This window comes from Polyodon spathula, chromosome 10 (genome assembly GCF_017654505.1).
Source record: "Polyodon spathula isolate WHYD16114869_AA chromosome 10, ASM1765450v1, whole genome shotgun sequence".
NCBI lineage: Eukaryota > Metazoa > Chordata > Actinopteri > Acipenseriformes > Polyodontidae > Polyodon > Polyodon spathula.
Genome location: NC_054543.1, coordinates 33,079,725 through 33,097,294, shown reverse-complemented (window position 1 = coordinate 33,097,294; position 17,570 = coordinate 33,079,725). Strand labels below are relative to the sequence as shown.

At 37.1% G+C, this 17,570-nt stretch overlaps 2 protein-coding genes across 2 annotated transcripts; both read right to left on the bottom strand.

Moving 5' to 3' along the window:
* Positions 1-6,132: 6,132 nt before the first annotated feature.
* LOC121321558 (PGC-1 and ERR-induced regulator in muscle protein 1-like) lies at positions 6,133-11,755 on the bottom strand. The gene is made up of 2 exons (XM_041260559.1): positions 11,612-11,755; positions 6,133-6,908 (listed from the first exon to the last, which is right to left on the bottom strand). Exons 1-2 carry the CDS (start codon positions 11,753-11,755, stop codon positions 6,345-6,347), a joined length of 708 nt encoding a protein of 235 aa, XP_041116493.1. The 3' UTR covers positions 6,133-6,344.
* On the bottom strand, positions 11,084-16,538 carry LOC121321559 (melanoregulin-like). The gene is made up of 5 exons (XM_041260560.1): positions 16,184-16,538; positions 14,739-14,892; positions 13,276-13,366; positions 12,236-12,399; positions 11,084-11,889 (listed from the first exon to the last, which is right to left on the bottom strand). The coding sequence occupies exons 1-5, from the start codon at positions 16,261-16,263 to the stop codon at positions 11,812-11,814; spliced, it is 567 nt and encodes a 188-aa protein (XP_041116494.1). The 5' UTR covers positions 16,264-16,538; the 3' UTR covers positions 11,084-11,811.
* Between the last annotated feature and the right edge of the window lie 1,032 nt (positions 16,539-17,570).

The following is a 17,570-nucleotide window of genomic DNA, read 5'->3' as shown; positions in this document are numbered from 1 at the left end:
TCTACAACAGTGGTGTGCTATGTGTGCAGAGGAACAATAGGATGATATTTTAATCTGACACCAATGTAAATGTGTAACGCAACCAGAAGATATATCTGATTTGACGCCCGTGCTTCGATTGCTTATCAGTGGAAAAGTACTCGCATACCCACAATGTTTGAATTTTGATGAAGAAAAAGATCTTGACTTATGAGCAATGTATGCATTATTTCCCATGTATTCTCAAGACCACCAAGGCTTATTCATCTGGTGTATGAAAAGAGTGGAAATGTGAGCTACACACTGTTGACTGTGAGGAATTTGAGGACCAATTTATTAAGGGTTTTCTCCAGTGTACAATATGAGAGAAAATTCAATTGTGTGAATGTAACGTAAGTACATGCAGGGGACCTTGAAACAACATTATAAGTGTGTTTCTAGTTTTGCTTCATTACCAGGTCTTATTTTCTTTTCAGAAATGGAATAGAGCAAACATTGAGCCTGAGCAAGACTCCATTTCTGTTTCTGGGAAACCCAGCAACAGTATCTGTTATGTGCTTCTATTGCCCTGGGCATGTATAATAATACATTATTGTTTGCTTTAGTTCAGGTCCAGGATTGTTCGACATACTTGAGTACCTAGGGGACCAGATCCACACTCACTTACAATTTAGGTCCAGACGATTTGAAATGTTTTTGGTAAACAAGGCAAAAAGTTACTTGGTTAACGGTTTTGACTTTATAATGCTGCTAACTCACTGTGCACTCTGACTTTCAACAAACCTCCACAATGATAATTCTAAACTTGCTGCTGAAAGAATCTATTCTTGGCACAGCAATAGTATAATTACTTAAGAGGTCATTCAATTGCCAGTATGGATATTGAGAAAAAAAGCTGATCAAAATTCAATCAAACATACAACAGTGTTTTGACCCATGTTTAAAAAAATCCCCTAATTTACATCACATAAGGTAGAATGATATATATCATTATATAATTTCCATAATTGGAAACTGTGGTTATTTCAAATTAGCACAACTCCCATTTCTCTGACCCGCCTGTGGGTTACCACAGCAACTTCGCTTGGATGTGATAACATCCAATCTCAGACATCTCCAGATGTTTTGGAAAACAGATATTGCAAAATGTATTATTAATGTGGTGTCCCAAACACCTATACATAAAAGAGTGGAAAAACATGTGAAAATATTTTAATCATTTATATCATAACTGAGTTTTAAGGAGATTTCCAAAATACTTTTTTTTTTTTTACCTAAATTCTTAGACATTTACGGATTGTTTATTTAAAAAAAAACCTGGAGCCCCGCTACTTGAAACTCCTGTCTATATGAATACAGATGAATGCCACAATCATTGCACTTTACCTCGTAACACAATCCGCTACATCAAACCATTCTAAATGGCTTTGAATTCAAATTGTTAGAAATTAACAAAAATGCATGAACAAATGGAACATGCAGCAAAAAAAAGCAATTTACATTTATTTATTTGATGCTTTTAGTGAAGAAAATGTGTTGATTGCTCCCTGCAAAAATGTACACAACCGGTCAACTTGAAGAGGCGACATAAAAGAACACGATCGACATTAAAAACACATAAATGATAGGAAAGGCACTAGCTGGTACTCAAAAGACTAGGGAGTAGGTTCAGAAAATAAATGGAAAACAAAATGTTCATGGTCATAACAGCCATAACACACACATTACAATATATTTTATAACACTTGTTATGTATATTTTAAGAATTGAATACAGATATAACATATTTATACACTAGATACTGGTATCTAATTAATTACAACATTTTGTACCAATCATTTATTTAGACTTATTTTAACCCTTTGCAGTCTGATGTCGGACCATGTCTGACATCATCAAAAAGACGTAAAGCCCAGGTCTCTAGTCGTTTTTTCTCTGGAAAAAGCCGAGAAAACCATTCAATGGTCAAGAGAGACCGATAGGAGCCAAATTAAACCAAAAAAAAGGGCTATCTCATAGCCCCATCCAGGGCTCAAAGAATATCACAGACATTTGCAGAGCTTTTTGAGATGTTATAGTAATAAAACAATGACTTGGATCACATTATTGAGGAGTTTGGTGATAAAATGAGTAATCGGGAGAGGATTTATCAGTATACACGCCTATAAAGAGGTATGGGAAAAATACAACGAACAAGGGGTGAGGCTATAAAGTACTGAGTGTCCTTTTGCAATTCAATGCCTTTTAAACCTGTTTTACTCTGAAAAAAAAAATTTACAAAAAAAATTAATTGGACCTGATGCGTCTAACAAGCGCTGAATAAATGGACTGCAAAGGGTTAATGCAACTTATACACAGGTGCATGTTGTATATAATATTTTATGGAAGTCCTTTATTAATCAACACAGTCATTTAAACAAAGCTAAATAACAAGCTGGGATTTCCAATCCCCAAATGTAAAGCACTGTTGCTAAGAAGGTATCCAAACAGACTAGAGGTGTCAATTCATTCTATTAACTTACTATCAGTTATTTTATTGCTAAACAGCCTGTTAACTAATTTATGACAATCATGAATTCTGAGGTAAAACTATACTGCTACAATCATGTCAGCTAATGTTGTTACCAATGTGAATCCTGTTAGTTCATTATTATACAGTAATGCAAAATATCAGGGTTTTGTTTTTTTAAGAGCTTTAGCTGCCTGTGATACAGAGAGCTGATATCTCAAAGACTTTTATCCCTTCTACAGCTAAGACCTTGCATCTCACAGCAGCTGACACAGGAAACTGGCTCTAAACAGCTGATAAAAGGGATCAGTGTAGGTCTATATTGATTGGGAGGTCATGGGCTAGAAGTATAATCTTGAGCTAGGTTTGACATGACTGTTACTCTGAAAATTGCCATTCACCCTCCTCTGTGGAGCAATCGACTGGAGTTAATTCACCTTTACACAACCAGGGCCTTGGTTTTTACTGCTTTATTTGTTTGTGTTACAGAGTACATCTCTCTCCTGTGTGTATATGTATTATTTTGTATTTGTGTTGTATTATTATTTAAAACATATTTTTTAATTTGTAAAAGCACAATGTTTTATTATTATTATTTTGCCACATGGATGGGGTTAAAAATTCTCCATCCATGCTAAACTCACAAAGAATGTGACTGTCTCCAGACCAATTAATTTATTGCTAATTTGGAGATGGTCGCATGTGTTCAGCTGTGGCTGAACAGGGTTAGTGTGTTCGGGGAGAAGGAACGGGAGAGAGGAGAATTTAAACAAATAATAATAACAATTGCTATGTCTGCTGATTCTACGTCCAGCCTGATACTTGATAAAGGTCAGTGTTTGTTAGTCTGTTTGTTTTAGCCATCGTGCCTTTTGTTTTGTTCAGTGTTTTGTGCTTATATTTTTTTATTTTCAATAAACTCACATAACAACACATTCACCATTCTGTGTCCATATACTTCCTGTTCTGATTTCACCTGCAAGCCAGTATGGAATGATCATTTTAGAATAATAACATTGTAAAATGCATTAGGCAAATTGTACTCAGAGTACTGAAAGGCAATGCCATATACTTGCATGAGAGACAAGATGTCAGCATGCATTATAATATTAAAAATAACAATATAGGGCATTCCAGATTACTGGTATGTTCTGTTTGTCAGCAGGGTGTATCTCATAAAGCTGTGGCTCAATGGTACAGACTAAACACATTTTATTTTAATTACACCTGCCAGATCAGTCTGTTGTACAAAACTGTATATTTCTGTGTAACCTTTTTTCCTTAAAGAATGCTGTCTACAGACACAGAAAACATTTGGTCATTTGAGAAACGGCTAAAGAAAGTTTGGCAACATTCACCTATCATGAAATCTACAGAGACATCTATATCTTGTCAGCCTTAACCTCATTAAACTCCTAGGTTTGTACTTTCAGACTAATGGGGTGTTGCAACCTCCTTTCTTATAAGTGAAGCAGAGCAATGTTAAAAGGTCACGTCATTATCGTTTGTTTCTAATTCGTTCTCCAACTGTACAATGGAGCTGGTTCCCCAAAATGCACTCAGGCCACCTTAGGGATATTAAAACCTATGTTAGGTTTAACACCACAAAGGACCAAGCTGGCAAAGCAGAGATTTGAATTATACAGCCTTTTCTTGTTTATTTCCTGGAGACTGCATCAATAAAAATGATAGGACTATTCATTAAATTGGTATCCCTGCGATCTTTATTAGGTGTGGTGCTGTATCTATACGTGGATATCTATTTTTCTTTCTTTATTTATTATACTGATAACAAAACCCATAAAATTACCAAAATTACCATGTGCCATTGTGGCAAAGTGCCCGCCCCTGTGTGTATTTTGTGTTGTATGTTGTGTGTTAATGTTGGTGTATAGTCATTGGTACACGGGATATGAACGGGTCTGTGTAACACGAGTGTTTAAAATGTATATGTGTATTTAGGCACGAGGATTGCACAGCACTTCACGTGCAAGTAAAAAGTAATAATATGTGAGCACGGGGAATTGCACTTTATTAATTCATGTGCAGTTGTACCGCGACTTCAACTGAATGATTGATTAGCAATTGAGTCTTGGTACAGCTGCATAAAAGCAGCATGTTTTCACTCACTCGGTTTTGTGTGTTCGGTGATTGGAGAATGGGACTGGAGACAGAGGTAATAATAATAATAATAATAATAATAATAATTATAATAATAATAATGATAATAGGTAAAATATCAGCTCACCGTGTTTGTTTAGTGTTAGTCCATTTTATTTCATCTCTTTGTTTTGGCTAGCAGTGCCGTGTCCTGTGTTTTGTTTGTCTGCAACCTTTTATTTTCTGTCTGTCTGTGCACTATTAAATGCTGAGCGAGACCATTCGCTCAGCTTCACCAAACTCCATCTGTGTTGTTTATTTCCTGGTTCCTGGTCTGACGTCACCCACTGCAGCCGTCTTTGTGACAGCCATACATGTTACAAAGAGGATTCAAGAAAAAACACTGTCTATAGCATAGCCAAAAGCCATGCTAAGGAGGGCACTAAGAGGGAAAGGGACATTATCAAAAAAAGAAAAGGCAGAGTATGGTTTGACATTGACATAAAATGGTAAGCTGTTTTAATCTCTAAATTTATATCTTTCCTTATTATCAAATTTAATAATGAAGACTGCCATTGTTATGGACACAAAGAGCAGAAATAGATGTTCCTGACTTAATTCCGGGCTCTGATTCAACCATCTGTATTACAGCTTCACTGACAGAAGCCCTTGAACCGGACAGGCTTAAAATAAAATAACAGACTCGCTTTTTAAAATTATAGTCATAAAAAAGCTTGGAGATTGTATTAATCCCATCTACCTCCGTTGTTCTTCGTTTCAATAAGCTTACAGCATTCTCCCATTTTAAAATGGTGTCTGACATATGCTGGTTAGCTTACGTGAGCACCCAAATGCCTAATTATTCAGAAGATTACAGAGTTCAGCAATTTCCCCAGAAGTGACATCACCGCACACCACCACACACAACTGTTGATATAAGCAACAGATGTGCCCTGGGCGCAGTGACATCACATCACATGCCCAGAGAATGAATAAAAACTGAGATATAAATGTAAACTGTCTTTAAAACTGGTACTTGTGCTATATATAGCAATCTTTTTTTTTTTACCTTGTGATACTCAAGGAATCCAACAGTGGTTTTTATAAAAGCTCAATTATCTGGCCACATATACTAAAGTACTACAGAATGCTTTGCCTGAGGGTCCCTTATGACTCAGATTTTCTGTTAGAGCACTCTGTGTTCCCAAACGATACGAACAAGGAAATAAATTGGAGACAGATGATTTGTGCGCTATAAGTAGTTGTCCTGGGTGATGGAAGGTTTTATTGCCGACATATCCATCTAAGTGAGGAAGCTATAGGGTTGAACTGATCAACCTACATGCTACTTTGGTTAGTCACAGCTTTTTAGTTTTTTAGTGTGTTTTTTATTAGTTTATTTAGCAGACGCCTTTATCCAATGCGACTTACAGGGACTAGGGTGTGTGCACTATGCATCAGCTGCACAGCCACTTACAACAACGCATCACCCGAAAGACGGAGCACAAGGAGGTTAAGTGACTTGCTCAGGGTCACCCAGTGAGTCAGGATTTGAACTGGGACCCTCCTTGTTACAAGCCCTTTTCTTTAACCATTGGACCATACAGCCCCCTAGTTTTACAGTTCATGGGGCAGAAACAAGCTATTCGTGGGACATTAGCGGGCAGAGAGAGCCCAACTTATAGAAGCTGGCTGCTGGCCCGGACTTCTGGACAGGCAGTAGGCTGTATAGAAAGAGGAGCCATGGGGAGCCATCCTACTCTGAGGAGAGGGCTGCTGTGCTACCCGGAGGAGAGGGTTCCGTCTCGAAGGCTGCTGTGCTACCCGGAGGAGAGGGCTCCGTCTCGAAGGCTGCTGTGCTACCCGGAGGAGAGGGCTCCGTCTCGAAGGCTGCTGTGCTACTTGGAGGACAGGGCTCCGTCTCGAAGGCCGCTGTGCTACCCGGAGGAGAGGGCTCCGTCTCGAAGGCTGCTGTGCTACCTGGAAGAGGGGGCTCTGTCTCGAAGGCTGCTGTGCTAATCGGAGGAGAGGGCTGCGTCTCGAAGGCTGCTGTGCTACGTGGAGGAGAGGGCTCCGTCTCGAAGGCTGCTGTGCTAATCGGAGGAGAGGGCTGCGTCTCGAAGGCTGCTGTGCTACGCGGAGGAGAGGGCTCCGTCTCGAAGGCTTCTGGCCCAGAGGATCTGAAAACATAAGAAAGCTCTGACCCGGCAGAGTCGCCTCCCGTGGCGAAAGAATAGCTCTTGCCGCAGCTGGGACCTGAAATCATGCGATAGTAGAGGAACCTCCAAACCCGGGGGCAGAGTAGCATGCCGTAGGGAACCTATAAGGAAACAGAGCAGATGGGTTAGTCAGCACTCGAGCACTGGGAGAGTAAAGTGGGCCACATCTTGAAAAGTTAAGAGATAGGATAGAGCCTCAGTGTAATGAGGTAAGATAAGAGCATCAGCTACAAAAGGATAGTGTGGCCGGGAGTTCCCCCCAAACTCACGTGTTGAGAACCTCCCTTTAACGAAGGTCAAGGAAGTGTAGCTTGACCTAAGGTCGGGGAAGTGAGACTTACCTCCCAAAGAATGGACCTTCAGCTCCCCTCAGAACCTCGCCGTGAGACAAACAGCACGTGCCAATGCATAACATAAATTCAAGGAAGAAATTAACATACAAGACAGAGGGGTTAGAAAAGGTTAGTGCGCAATGGTTTATGTGTTTACCTGCCGCTCAGTGGAGAGGAAAAACCCTTTTAAATAGGGGAAAACCTCTGATAGCGCCAGCGGTCTGGTAGTCCCTACTTCAAGCATGCTAGCTATTTTTTGATGGGCTGTGGCAATGTCAGTAGGAGATGAGCAAATATATGTGTCTACTGCTGATGGTCCAGTGTCCTATATTCTTGATTAGATTGATACTGATGTTAGCGCTGGCTGCACCGATTCTAAACGAATGAAAACCAATGTCGAGATATGATTGAGCAGGAGGAGTTGAGGATCCCTCTGAGTGTCAGTTGAACTATTGCAATGAATAGGAGAGTTGGGGATGGCACAGACATGAAGCGGTAGAAGTACTGGATTCCAGAAATGTGTGCTTTAATGGTAGCGGGTGCCAGAATAACTTGCATAGACAATGAAGGCGAAGATCCATTGTTCACTAAACGGGATAGGATGTATATGGTTTTGGCCACAGAAGGTTGAGAATGTTGTCCAGGCAGTGGGGTAGGATGAGTAGCCAGGGCTAGCGCTGTGGCCATGTAGCTTCGGGCAGATTACTTGAGGTTGGAAAGTGTTGAATTCAATTGAACATCATATGACAGAGTTGAGGTGTTTGAGAGGGGATGGGGATGCTGCGGCGACCAGACGATGAAACTGGGAAACCTGGGAAAGACGCTTAATACTGGAGGCTGAGTGGGAACCAGAAGCCATTGCTGATGCAAGGCTGTATTCCTGGATGTCGATAGCAGGGACCAAGGATGAAATACTGGAAGAGGAAGCTACTGCGGGACTAGAAGATGCAGAAAAGGTAGTAATGGCCGCTGATATTGCTAATGTGCCTCTGTTTTCCAAGTTGTCAAGCCAGGTGTTGATGGTTGCGACAGAGTTTGTTATAGGTTGGATGAGGTCTTTTAAATTGTCAAAGATGCTCTGATGAAGGTGGGGAACAAGTTCTCGGGATGGAACAGAGATTTGAGAAGGCTCTGTGAGGTCAGGTGCGGAGTGTGGAGCGGGTAAGGTACATCTGTTTGAAGTTGCTGATGGGAATGCTGATGCCTTTATCAAACAAAGCTTTCAAAATTTGGTGATGGGCCAATCCTTACAGTGCAGGAGCTGCGGAGATTGAGTATGGTACCGGCACTTTGAACGGCATGGCTGCTGAGTTGGAGATGGGATAGTTGCAGGGTTGACTGGCGATGATGCTGCTGAAGCCAAAGAAAAAGAAACTGACAGACGAGAACTATATTCAGCACAGGCAGGATAAAAGATCCCTTGTTTGAAGTCATCCCAGTTGGATGAAAAAGCAAGGCGATGATGTTTCGACACTGCTTAAGACGACAAGTAGGTTGAGTCACTATTTGGACTCAGTCTACACATTTTTAAAAACTAGAAAAAAATTTGAAAATTGGTAACGATAGACAACAATTAAGGGCCCAAGCTCACACCCCCCTATCTTGCAAAAAGGCTAACATTAAAAAGGAGCCCATCTGGGATAACAGAGGATAGGTGGTTGATGCCATGTGTTTTCTGGTGCTATAAAATGCTCCAAAAATGACCTAATCCCGACAGAGTTGATCAAATCAAAACTAAAGCCCAGTCTACCACACAAAAATAATTTTTTCCATTACCCAAACCACCATATATTATCTTTCTAAAACATTCAGTACATACCATATTTTGGAGCAATTATACCATTACAGTTATTATATCTTACAGTTTTGTAACAGTATTTAAAGAGATAAACATATAGCCAATTAGAAAGGTTTTAGCACAGTCATGTATGTTTTAAAGCATGTACATTGTAGACCTACTGTAGGCTTATGGTTCACTTTTCCAGTAGCTGTGCACTTTAAGAAAGACTTCACTAAATGCTGCTGACACCTTGTACAGTACATTTCTTAGACGGATGTTGTATTGAATGCATACATTGAAGCAGAAGACAAAAAGTTACTAGATGTGAATTTTTTTTTTGTGTTTGTGTCTGATTCCCTTCCTGTTAAGGAGTAGAACTGTCTACTCAGAGAAGATGTGTGTCTTCTGCCTCATTGTGGTAGTTTGAAGTTACTGCATGGATAAACAATTGAAAGTATTGAACACTTATGAGACTTCTTTCTATGAGACTTGGGAGTGCTGTGCCTAACTAATACTAAGACCATTTAAAAGTTTTAAGGCACTGGGTGAACAATTCAATAGATCTTCTAAAGTTACTCACTGCAAATGGGCATTTTCTTTAGCCATGCCAGGACAATAAAACAATCTGCTTAATACACACTGATTGCAGACTTTAACTAACAAACCAACATAATATAACTCCCTGCACACAGATCAAACATTCAAGTATAAATGCATTGTGTAAAACTGCTTAATTGCTAAGCAAAGTAGGGTCGTTCTAGATTGATGGATATTCCAGTGTCATAAATTCACTCAGGACTCACAGCAAACCTGTATTATTCTTGGCACAGCATCATTAAGAGGGCAGCCTCATGACGTACAGTATGCCTGGATGAACACATACGATAAGACATTCTGAGAACATGCATTGGGCTGGATTATCCACTTTCCCTTAATACACTGTGTTGAAAAGGCTCCTTCATTTAAGGGACTTGCAATATGAAAATGAATGTAGTTTACATGGTAAATGGAAAATCTGATACAGCTGTAATTAGAGAAAGCGTGCTTATAAGATAATTAAATACCACATGCAATGTACATTACAGTGCAATGAACAGAAAATTTAAGTACAGGGGTCTGAATTGGTGGTTTCCCTGCAAAGGGTATATATTTACATGCTTATTAACATCACTAAATACAATAAAATCACGACACATTGGTCTACAAAATAACAAGTTCACGTATTTTAGAATGGCAGAAAATATACCAAGCAAATATACCCAACACAACTGCACATATTAGCCCGATTTTATTCTAAAAAGTACTGAAGGGGTAATTCCCAACCCATGCACAACCTACCAAGAGGAGCATATTTTCTATACCCATATTAAGAATATTTCAATTAGGTGCCTTTTATGAATTAGGAATACTTACCAAGAATCATTTAAAACTCAAACCCCTTTAAAAAAAAATAACGTTGGAGTAAAACAACAAAAGTCATGTGACAGGAAATGAAAATGTACTTGTGACATAATGTAGTATTTTCTGCCATTAGGAACAACAAACCACCAGTAGCAATGTGACAGGAAGAGAAAATACTCGTGACAGAAAATAACTTTTACAGGTTAAATATTTATGCAAAACAAAACCAACATTAACTTTGCTGATCCAGCTGTGTGTGTTTTTAATCAACACAATAAAAGTCCTACAGTTATTTTAATTTGATGAAATATCAGAGTGCAGCTCTGTGGCAGTCTCCGTGGGTTACTCAAGTCACTAATTTGTTTTGGACCAAAACCTACACTGGTGCTAGCCTGCTAAATACTTCTCAAAAATGCAATGTAATATGTCTTATTTTAGAAAGAAGTTAGCAATATATATATATATATATATATATATAATATATATATATATATATATATATATAAACACAAACTGACTTGCCTGCAATCAGTCTTATAGTAGTTCCAGATGTTTCTAAAAACAAATAAAGGCTCCAGTTAAATTAAATAATTAAGTAATGCTTTAACTCATGGTTATTTATAAAAACTTCTCACAACATGTAAGCAATTAAAAGATAAAGGACTTGTTGATTTATGAAACGTAAGTTAAATAAAATCAAAAAACCTCTATGAATAAAAAAAATGGAAAGACAGAGAATGAATTGGCCACCGTATTTCTGTTGTTTTTTCTGATGTATGTCTTGTTTATTAAAATTACGTTAAAGGGGAAATGGGCACTTACAGCATGTAAAGCAATGTCACCTAGTGTATGTTATAGCAGATTACAATACATATTGACTAAAGTTGCATACAAAACTCATTTTACTCAACATAAACCAGATTAATAACATATATACACTTTAAATGAACACAGTAAAATAATGGAAATCACGCATGCATGGGGACCTCCCTATTACCTGCTTACTTTTATAGTAATGTTAATGAAATCTCGTTTTCATACCAATTTATTACGTTTTCATGAATGAACCACCTTAAATAACTGCTGATATGAATACGTGTTTTGAGAATAGGTTACTGTATTTTTTATCTTATATTGTTGGTCCCTTATTGCCTTTTCTTAAAAAATAAATTAAACAACTGTTGTAATGATTTGTAAATATTTGATAAAAGCTTTTCTTGCTGTATTTGTATAATAAAATAATGAATACATATTCATATAGATGGTCTAACCACTACATTTTAAAACTTACCATTCTTATTTTCCATTGGATCCCACTGTGCAGTTTGCATAGTGGGTTAGAGACTGTAATAGTGTACAGTTCAGAGACTTCCTGAAATTCCAACTGGCCAATCTGCTGGCAAGAATAAAAAGATCCCTTTGATAGTCTCTCCATGTTCAGAATAATATCAAGCAAATGTGCGTTAGCACGGTGGGCTCTACCACTGCATTTTATTCCGAGTTCTTTGGATATTTTTTTTTTGCCATTTTGAAAAATTCTTCAGCAGCGTCAAGGGATACAAGACGATCCTTTCATGAAAATAAACATAACATTTTGACATGTTAATGAGATCAACTGAAAAATACAAAAAACACATAACTTATTGAATGTCTTCTTGAAATGGAAAGGTGGCGTTTTAATGTTTAATTTTTTTTTATGCAAATTCTCTTCAGTTAGGATTTTGTAATTCTGGATTATTTCACAGATTTTAATTTCATTCACAGTGCCACCATGTGGCCATATGTTGTAATTTTCTAACAAAGACCTGAACGGGCAAGTTAAATCTTGCACATCTGATATATTTCTGTTGTACCTTTTGTCTCAAACATACTGCATATATGTAACATTTGAAAAATAAAATAAAATCGATCTCACCAGTACAAAAAGATACCTTTCCTGAACTCCAAAACCGTTGGGAAATAAACTGGTCTCTTCTGAAAGTTTTAACAAAACCTCCTTTGCTTCACTGAGGTTTTCAGAGTCACTCAATGTACTCAATTTGCTAACCAACAGCAAGGAATCCACTTCCTTCTGAAACCCTGAACCATCAAAGGAAAAACCATCATCAGAAATAAACTTTGATCTTACCTACAGCGCAGGATTTCTGAAGCTTCCCTAAACAGACATTCATTAACTGCAATCAAGTGACAAGAATCAGGCTCCTTTGATGCAAGTGCAAATTATAATGAAATAGCTGAAACATAACGTATAATTTTTCTTTATACATTATGCAGCTGCAGATTTTACTTTGCATGGCACTGAGCTTGAAATGGCTACTACAGTGCACATACAGTACAATTAGTATGATCTTTGATGGTTTAAACATTTTAAAATTTGCTGCTAATCCTGTTTTTTTGCAATTCTGAATCAGTACTGAATAAGGATTAATCTGTTGATTTGTCATACATGTGCATAAAGCCCTATAGATGTGCAAAGTTTTTACTCTCATTTAGATTGAAATTTGATTTCTTATGCAAAGAATATCTGTTCACACAGACTTTTCCCACTCCCCTTAACTATCTGTATAAAGGATATCTACATTCCATTTTATAATCATAAATTGCAGATGTGCATCCTCAGAATCCAGACTGAGGATCAACAAGAAATACATTTTAAGTAACATTTGTCTTCATGACCAATGCATTTCTAATGTGCAAACTTTATTATAATTACCATGGATGGAAAAGGTGGAGTGAATGTAAACGCTGGGTAGGCAGATTTCTATTTATGACTTTTGTGCATGCTTGGGCTTGCTGCATACAAGCATGTGAGCTTGACATAACTGTTAATTGTGTAACAAGATACAGAGAGGAAATGTAGAAAGATAACAGTCATGGAAAGTAGTGACAAGCAACAAAAAAAAAAGAGAAAAGAAAGCTGAAATATCATATATTCTAGTCCCAAATTGTATTTACCTAATTTTTCTAAAATCTTTCTCCATCTGCCTCTCACCTCTCGATGGGTTTGCTGCAGGGTGTGAATGTCGTAATTAAGTTTCTCCCACTCCTGAAGAAAAAAAAAGGACAGGAAAAATGTATTGAACCCTTTAACATTACAAACATTGAACAAACCTATTGAATAAAGAGCAATTGTCATATGATCTCTACATCCATAAAATGGAAAAGCATCTCATACAGAACAATGTTACCTTACAAATAACATATGGGGGTATAACAACATCTGAGATACTTTCCCACCTTTGGATAATATTTAATTACCAGGTATGTACAGCTTCAATTACATTAAGGTGTCTCTTATTCTTGTTCTTCAATACTGTTCACTTTAATTATAGCACATGGATTTCTCTTATATAAAATATGTTTAAAACATGACATTTTTTTCTTTTCTAAATGTACCCTGAAGAAGGCACAAGCTGAAACGTGTGTCTACATGGTTACGTGTCTTATAAATGTTAGCTTTTTTTTTTTTTTTTTTTTTAAATGTTCAAAACTACAGAAGGGTTTTCGTCAAGTAAAAGGGAACTTGCTTTTAACGCCTTCACTGTAAGGGACCCAGTTACCGCAACTCTAAAAAAAAAAAAAATGATCAGTAACTTTGATCATAAACCGAAATTACGTGAAACCTAAATGGTTTAATTCCTGAGCATGACATAGTTCTCCAACTTTCACTATTAAGCTATGGAAAGGATAATATGTAGTTTTCTAATTGGCCCAAACAAAAAACTTCCAGTGTGTGATTTTATTGACAAGGGTTTTAGAAACTACTCTGAGCCAATTAGAAATTGTCTAATTGGGACATTTTTCAAGGCATAACAAAAAAAACAGATCTACTACCTGTTCCATCAAAACATTTCAATGTATAAAGCAGTACAAGCCTGTGAGACATTAAGTGGCTTTTAGCCCTCCGGCTGTGAGGCATTGGGAGGTTATTAGCCCTCCGGTTCATTCATGGGACAATTCTCAGTAACCAAAGAAGAATCAGTACATACAGTACCCTCCATGTACTAGGACTGATACCTTCAATAAGTTTTAGTACATCTTGAGCCTCCACTATATGCCCTTCAATGATAAACAAATAAACAACTTTCAGCATATTTTGCTAAAAAACCTCTAGTGTTCTCCACTGAGGAATGTGCTTAATTTGCAAGGCATTCACTGCTTTTTTATTTTTTTTTACTGTAATTAGTTCTTCCAAATTCCACTCTTATGAAATGTTTACTTTGTGCATGGAGTCACTAACATTACTTTATATTGTAGTTCTGCTATTCTTTTTTCTCTTAAAAGGGACGGTAGAGCCACATTTACTGTGTGTGACATTTAAACCAAATCCCATACAATCGCAGAGAGAGAGAGAGAGAGAGAGAGAGAGAGAGAGAGAGAGAGAGAGAGAGAGAGAGAGAGAGAGAGAGCTCTCCTACCTCTGTGTCATGTTGTAGCTGGTTCCTCGTCACAATCAGGTTGTACAGCTCTCTGTCATCATCAGACTCTATGTGCGAGGAGCCCCACAGGTTCCACTCATCATCGCTCAAGGCCACTGATTCTGCACTGTACGTGGTAACACTGTGGTTATTTCTGAAGACAACAATAAGATCTTAATATACAGAATCAACAGCCTGGGGTTACCTCTTCATCGTTCCATCAGACTTCAATACAACTGACTTGAAGTTAAATGCAATGTTTTAAGACTGATTGCTCTCCATTTCTTGTACTGATTAACATGCGTAACCGGTCTGGGCAGACATATTGTGGTGTTTCTTTTCTTATATAACAAGGGAAGATAGCGATTAATGTACAAAGGTGTAAGTTGTAGTTGTTGTCTGATTTCTTGAACTGTTTTGGGTTGTCACATTTATAGAGTTTAACCTGTCCCAAGCCAGGAATACGAATGAAAGTGTTTGCAAAACAAGTTGTAAACTGAAAGTAAAAGTATAAACTAACCTACACAGGATAGATCAATCACTGATCTTACTACCAGCACGTATAAACTACATCTAGACAGGATAGATCAATCACTGATCTTACTACCAGCACGTATAAACTACATCTAGACAGGATAGATCAATCACTGATCTTACTACTAGCACATATAAACTACACCTAGACAGGATAGATCAATCACTGATCTTACTACTAGCACCTATAAACTATACCTAGACCGGATAGATCAAATACATGATCTTACTACCATCACATTAGACACACATGTTATGGATGTGTTTTTTTTTTTTTTTTTTTTTTTTTGTTTGTTTTTTTGTTTTGTTTTTTACACAGAATGTATTTTTATTTATTTATTTAAATGTTACAGCACATAAGGCAGGGCTGCTTTGATGGAAATCAAGATGAAAGCAAAGTCAGATCCTGGTAAGATTTCAAAGGATTAGGATTACTTTCCTTAACCCAACCAGAATAAAGAGATTACATATATACGCCTGATAAAACAATGACATTTCTCTGATGATGCCACCCACCCACCTTTTGTCAGATATTGCTTGCAGGTATTTACTAATTAAATGAACAGTAAATCAGTGCACACCAATAGCAATGTTAATGTTCAATTAGAGCATGCCAATAGCAATGTTAATAGTTTGGCTCTGAAGGTTTATAGCACTAGAGATATTTCTACCATTGCCTCTTATGGAAACATATATTTAAAACGTTATCTGACAATACACCTTTACACTGGAATGTAATAATAATAATAATAAGAAGAAGAAGAAGAAGAAGAAGAAGAAGAAGAAGAAGAAGAAGAAGAAGAAGAAGAAGAAGAATCCATTTATTTCAGTCACACCACAACACATAACAGACGGTTCAACCTAGAAACTCAATTCATTAATGAAACTGCGCTTAGTATTATATTATTTACCTTAAAAGAGGTTCTTTCTCTTTCGTTTTGTTGTAAGCACCACAACAGCAGACGGTACGAAAGAAGTCCTTCAGACCCATGGAGCTGGTGAGGCGAATAAATGTGTCCAAAACCGTGTCCAGCTTGGAAGATTATAACGAGTCAAAAGAGTACATTTCGGGTAATGGTTTTCTTTTTAACTCAAATTATCAAAGAAAAACATAACATAGGTTAACTCTATAGTGTGTAATTTATCAATGGCTGACGTGACCAGCAGGTCATAAACTAAATTCATATTTCCTCGTTAGGACTCTGCATACATTGCATGGGAAGTTTGAGTGACGAGCAAAGCATATGTTCAGTCCTGACCGTCAGAACAAACTAAGGTGACAGCTATAAAAGGAAGTTTATGCCAGATTTTTTCTCTGTTTAAACAAATCACGAGTAGAATGTCACATGTTCATTTAAAAAAAAAAAAAAAAGATCATGCGCAATTTTTAAAGAATATGTTATATGCATTACCAACGAAACACGAAATAGCGGCACTTTTTAAAATATGTTATATGCAATTTACAATACGACGGTACGTATTGTCTTTGTTCATATTGCAAAATAACGTTTTTTAAAAATTGTTTAACTAATTTTTTTAATGCATACTGTAACATTTATCAAAGCATTATCCCACCAGTAAGTTGTAAACGTGTGGCAATATACTTAAGCACACAGTTATAAATGTGTTCATTATTTAAAGTAAATAAATTTATATATATATATATATATATATATATATATATATATATATATATACGGCCTTTTCTAGCATAATCGACATATCTGCTGTATTCGACGGGTAGGGGTGACCATCCCCAAGGGGATCGTTTTCCATTTTCTTTTGTAATTGAAAAAATTTAACTTTATTTAATTTATTTAAAAATTTATATAATAGTGTCACTAATCACACTTTTAAATTAGATAATATATATATATAATATATATATATATATATATATATATATATATATATATATATATATATATATATATATATATATATATATAGTGACAAAGCGCCTCAGTGTTATTAGAACTTGTACACAAATGATACACAAATGAAGTGGGAGACTAACAAATTAACACACACAACAGAAAGCTCCTTCCAACAGGACGGTACCTGTATGTTTTTTTCCTGGCCTGGACTGCACTGGGCCGGGTGCGTGGTTGATGATAGCAGGGTTCAGTTCACAAGTCGGGTTCTCAATATATCAGGGTCAAACAGCCAACAGGGAAATCCAAACAGTTCAGGTCATACACGATAAGTCAAGTAAACAAAATCAATATTTGTCTAGCACCACATTACAACTTCATCTCTCTCTCTCTCTCTCTCCCTCTCTCTCTCTCTCTCTCTCTC

What these genes read in the sequence shown, in the direction of transcription:
- LOC121321558 (XM_041260559.1), bottom strand. Translation starts at nt 11,755, where the DNA reads ATGGAGAGACTATCAAAGGGATCTTTTTATTCTTGCCAGCAGATTGGC. An exon ending in TCCAATGGAAAATAAGAATG is followed by an intron (nt 6,909 to 11,611) that starts GTAAGTTTTAAA and finishes GTTTCCTTATAG; the next exon opens with GTTCCCTACGGCATGCTACT.
- LOC121321559 (XM_041260560.1), bottom strand. Translation starts at nt 16,263, where the DNA reads ATGGGTCTGAAGGACTTCTTTCGTACCGTCTGCTGTTGTGGTGCTTAC. An exon ending in AGCTACAACATGACACAGAG is followed by an intron (nt 13,367 to 14,738) that starts GTAGGAGAGCTC and finishes TTTTTTCTTCAG; the next exon opens with GAGTGGGAGAAACTTAATTA. An exon ending in AAAGGTATCTTTTTGTACTG is followed by an intron (nt 11,890 to 12,235) that starts GTGAGATCGATT and finishes TTTTCATGAAAG; the next exon opens with GATCGTCTTGTATCCCTTGA.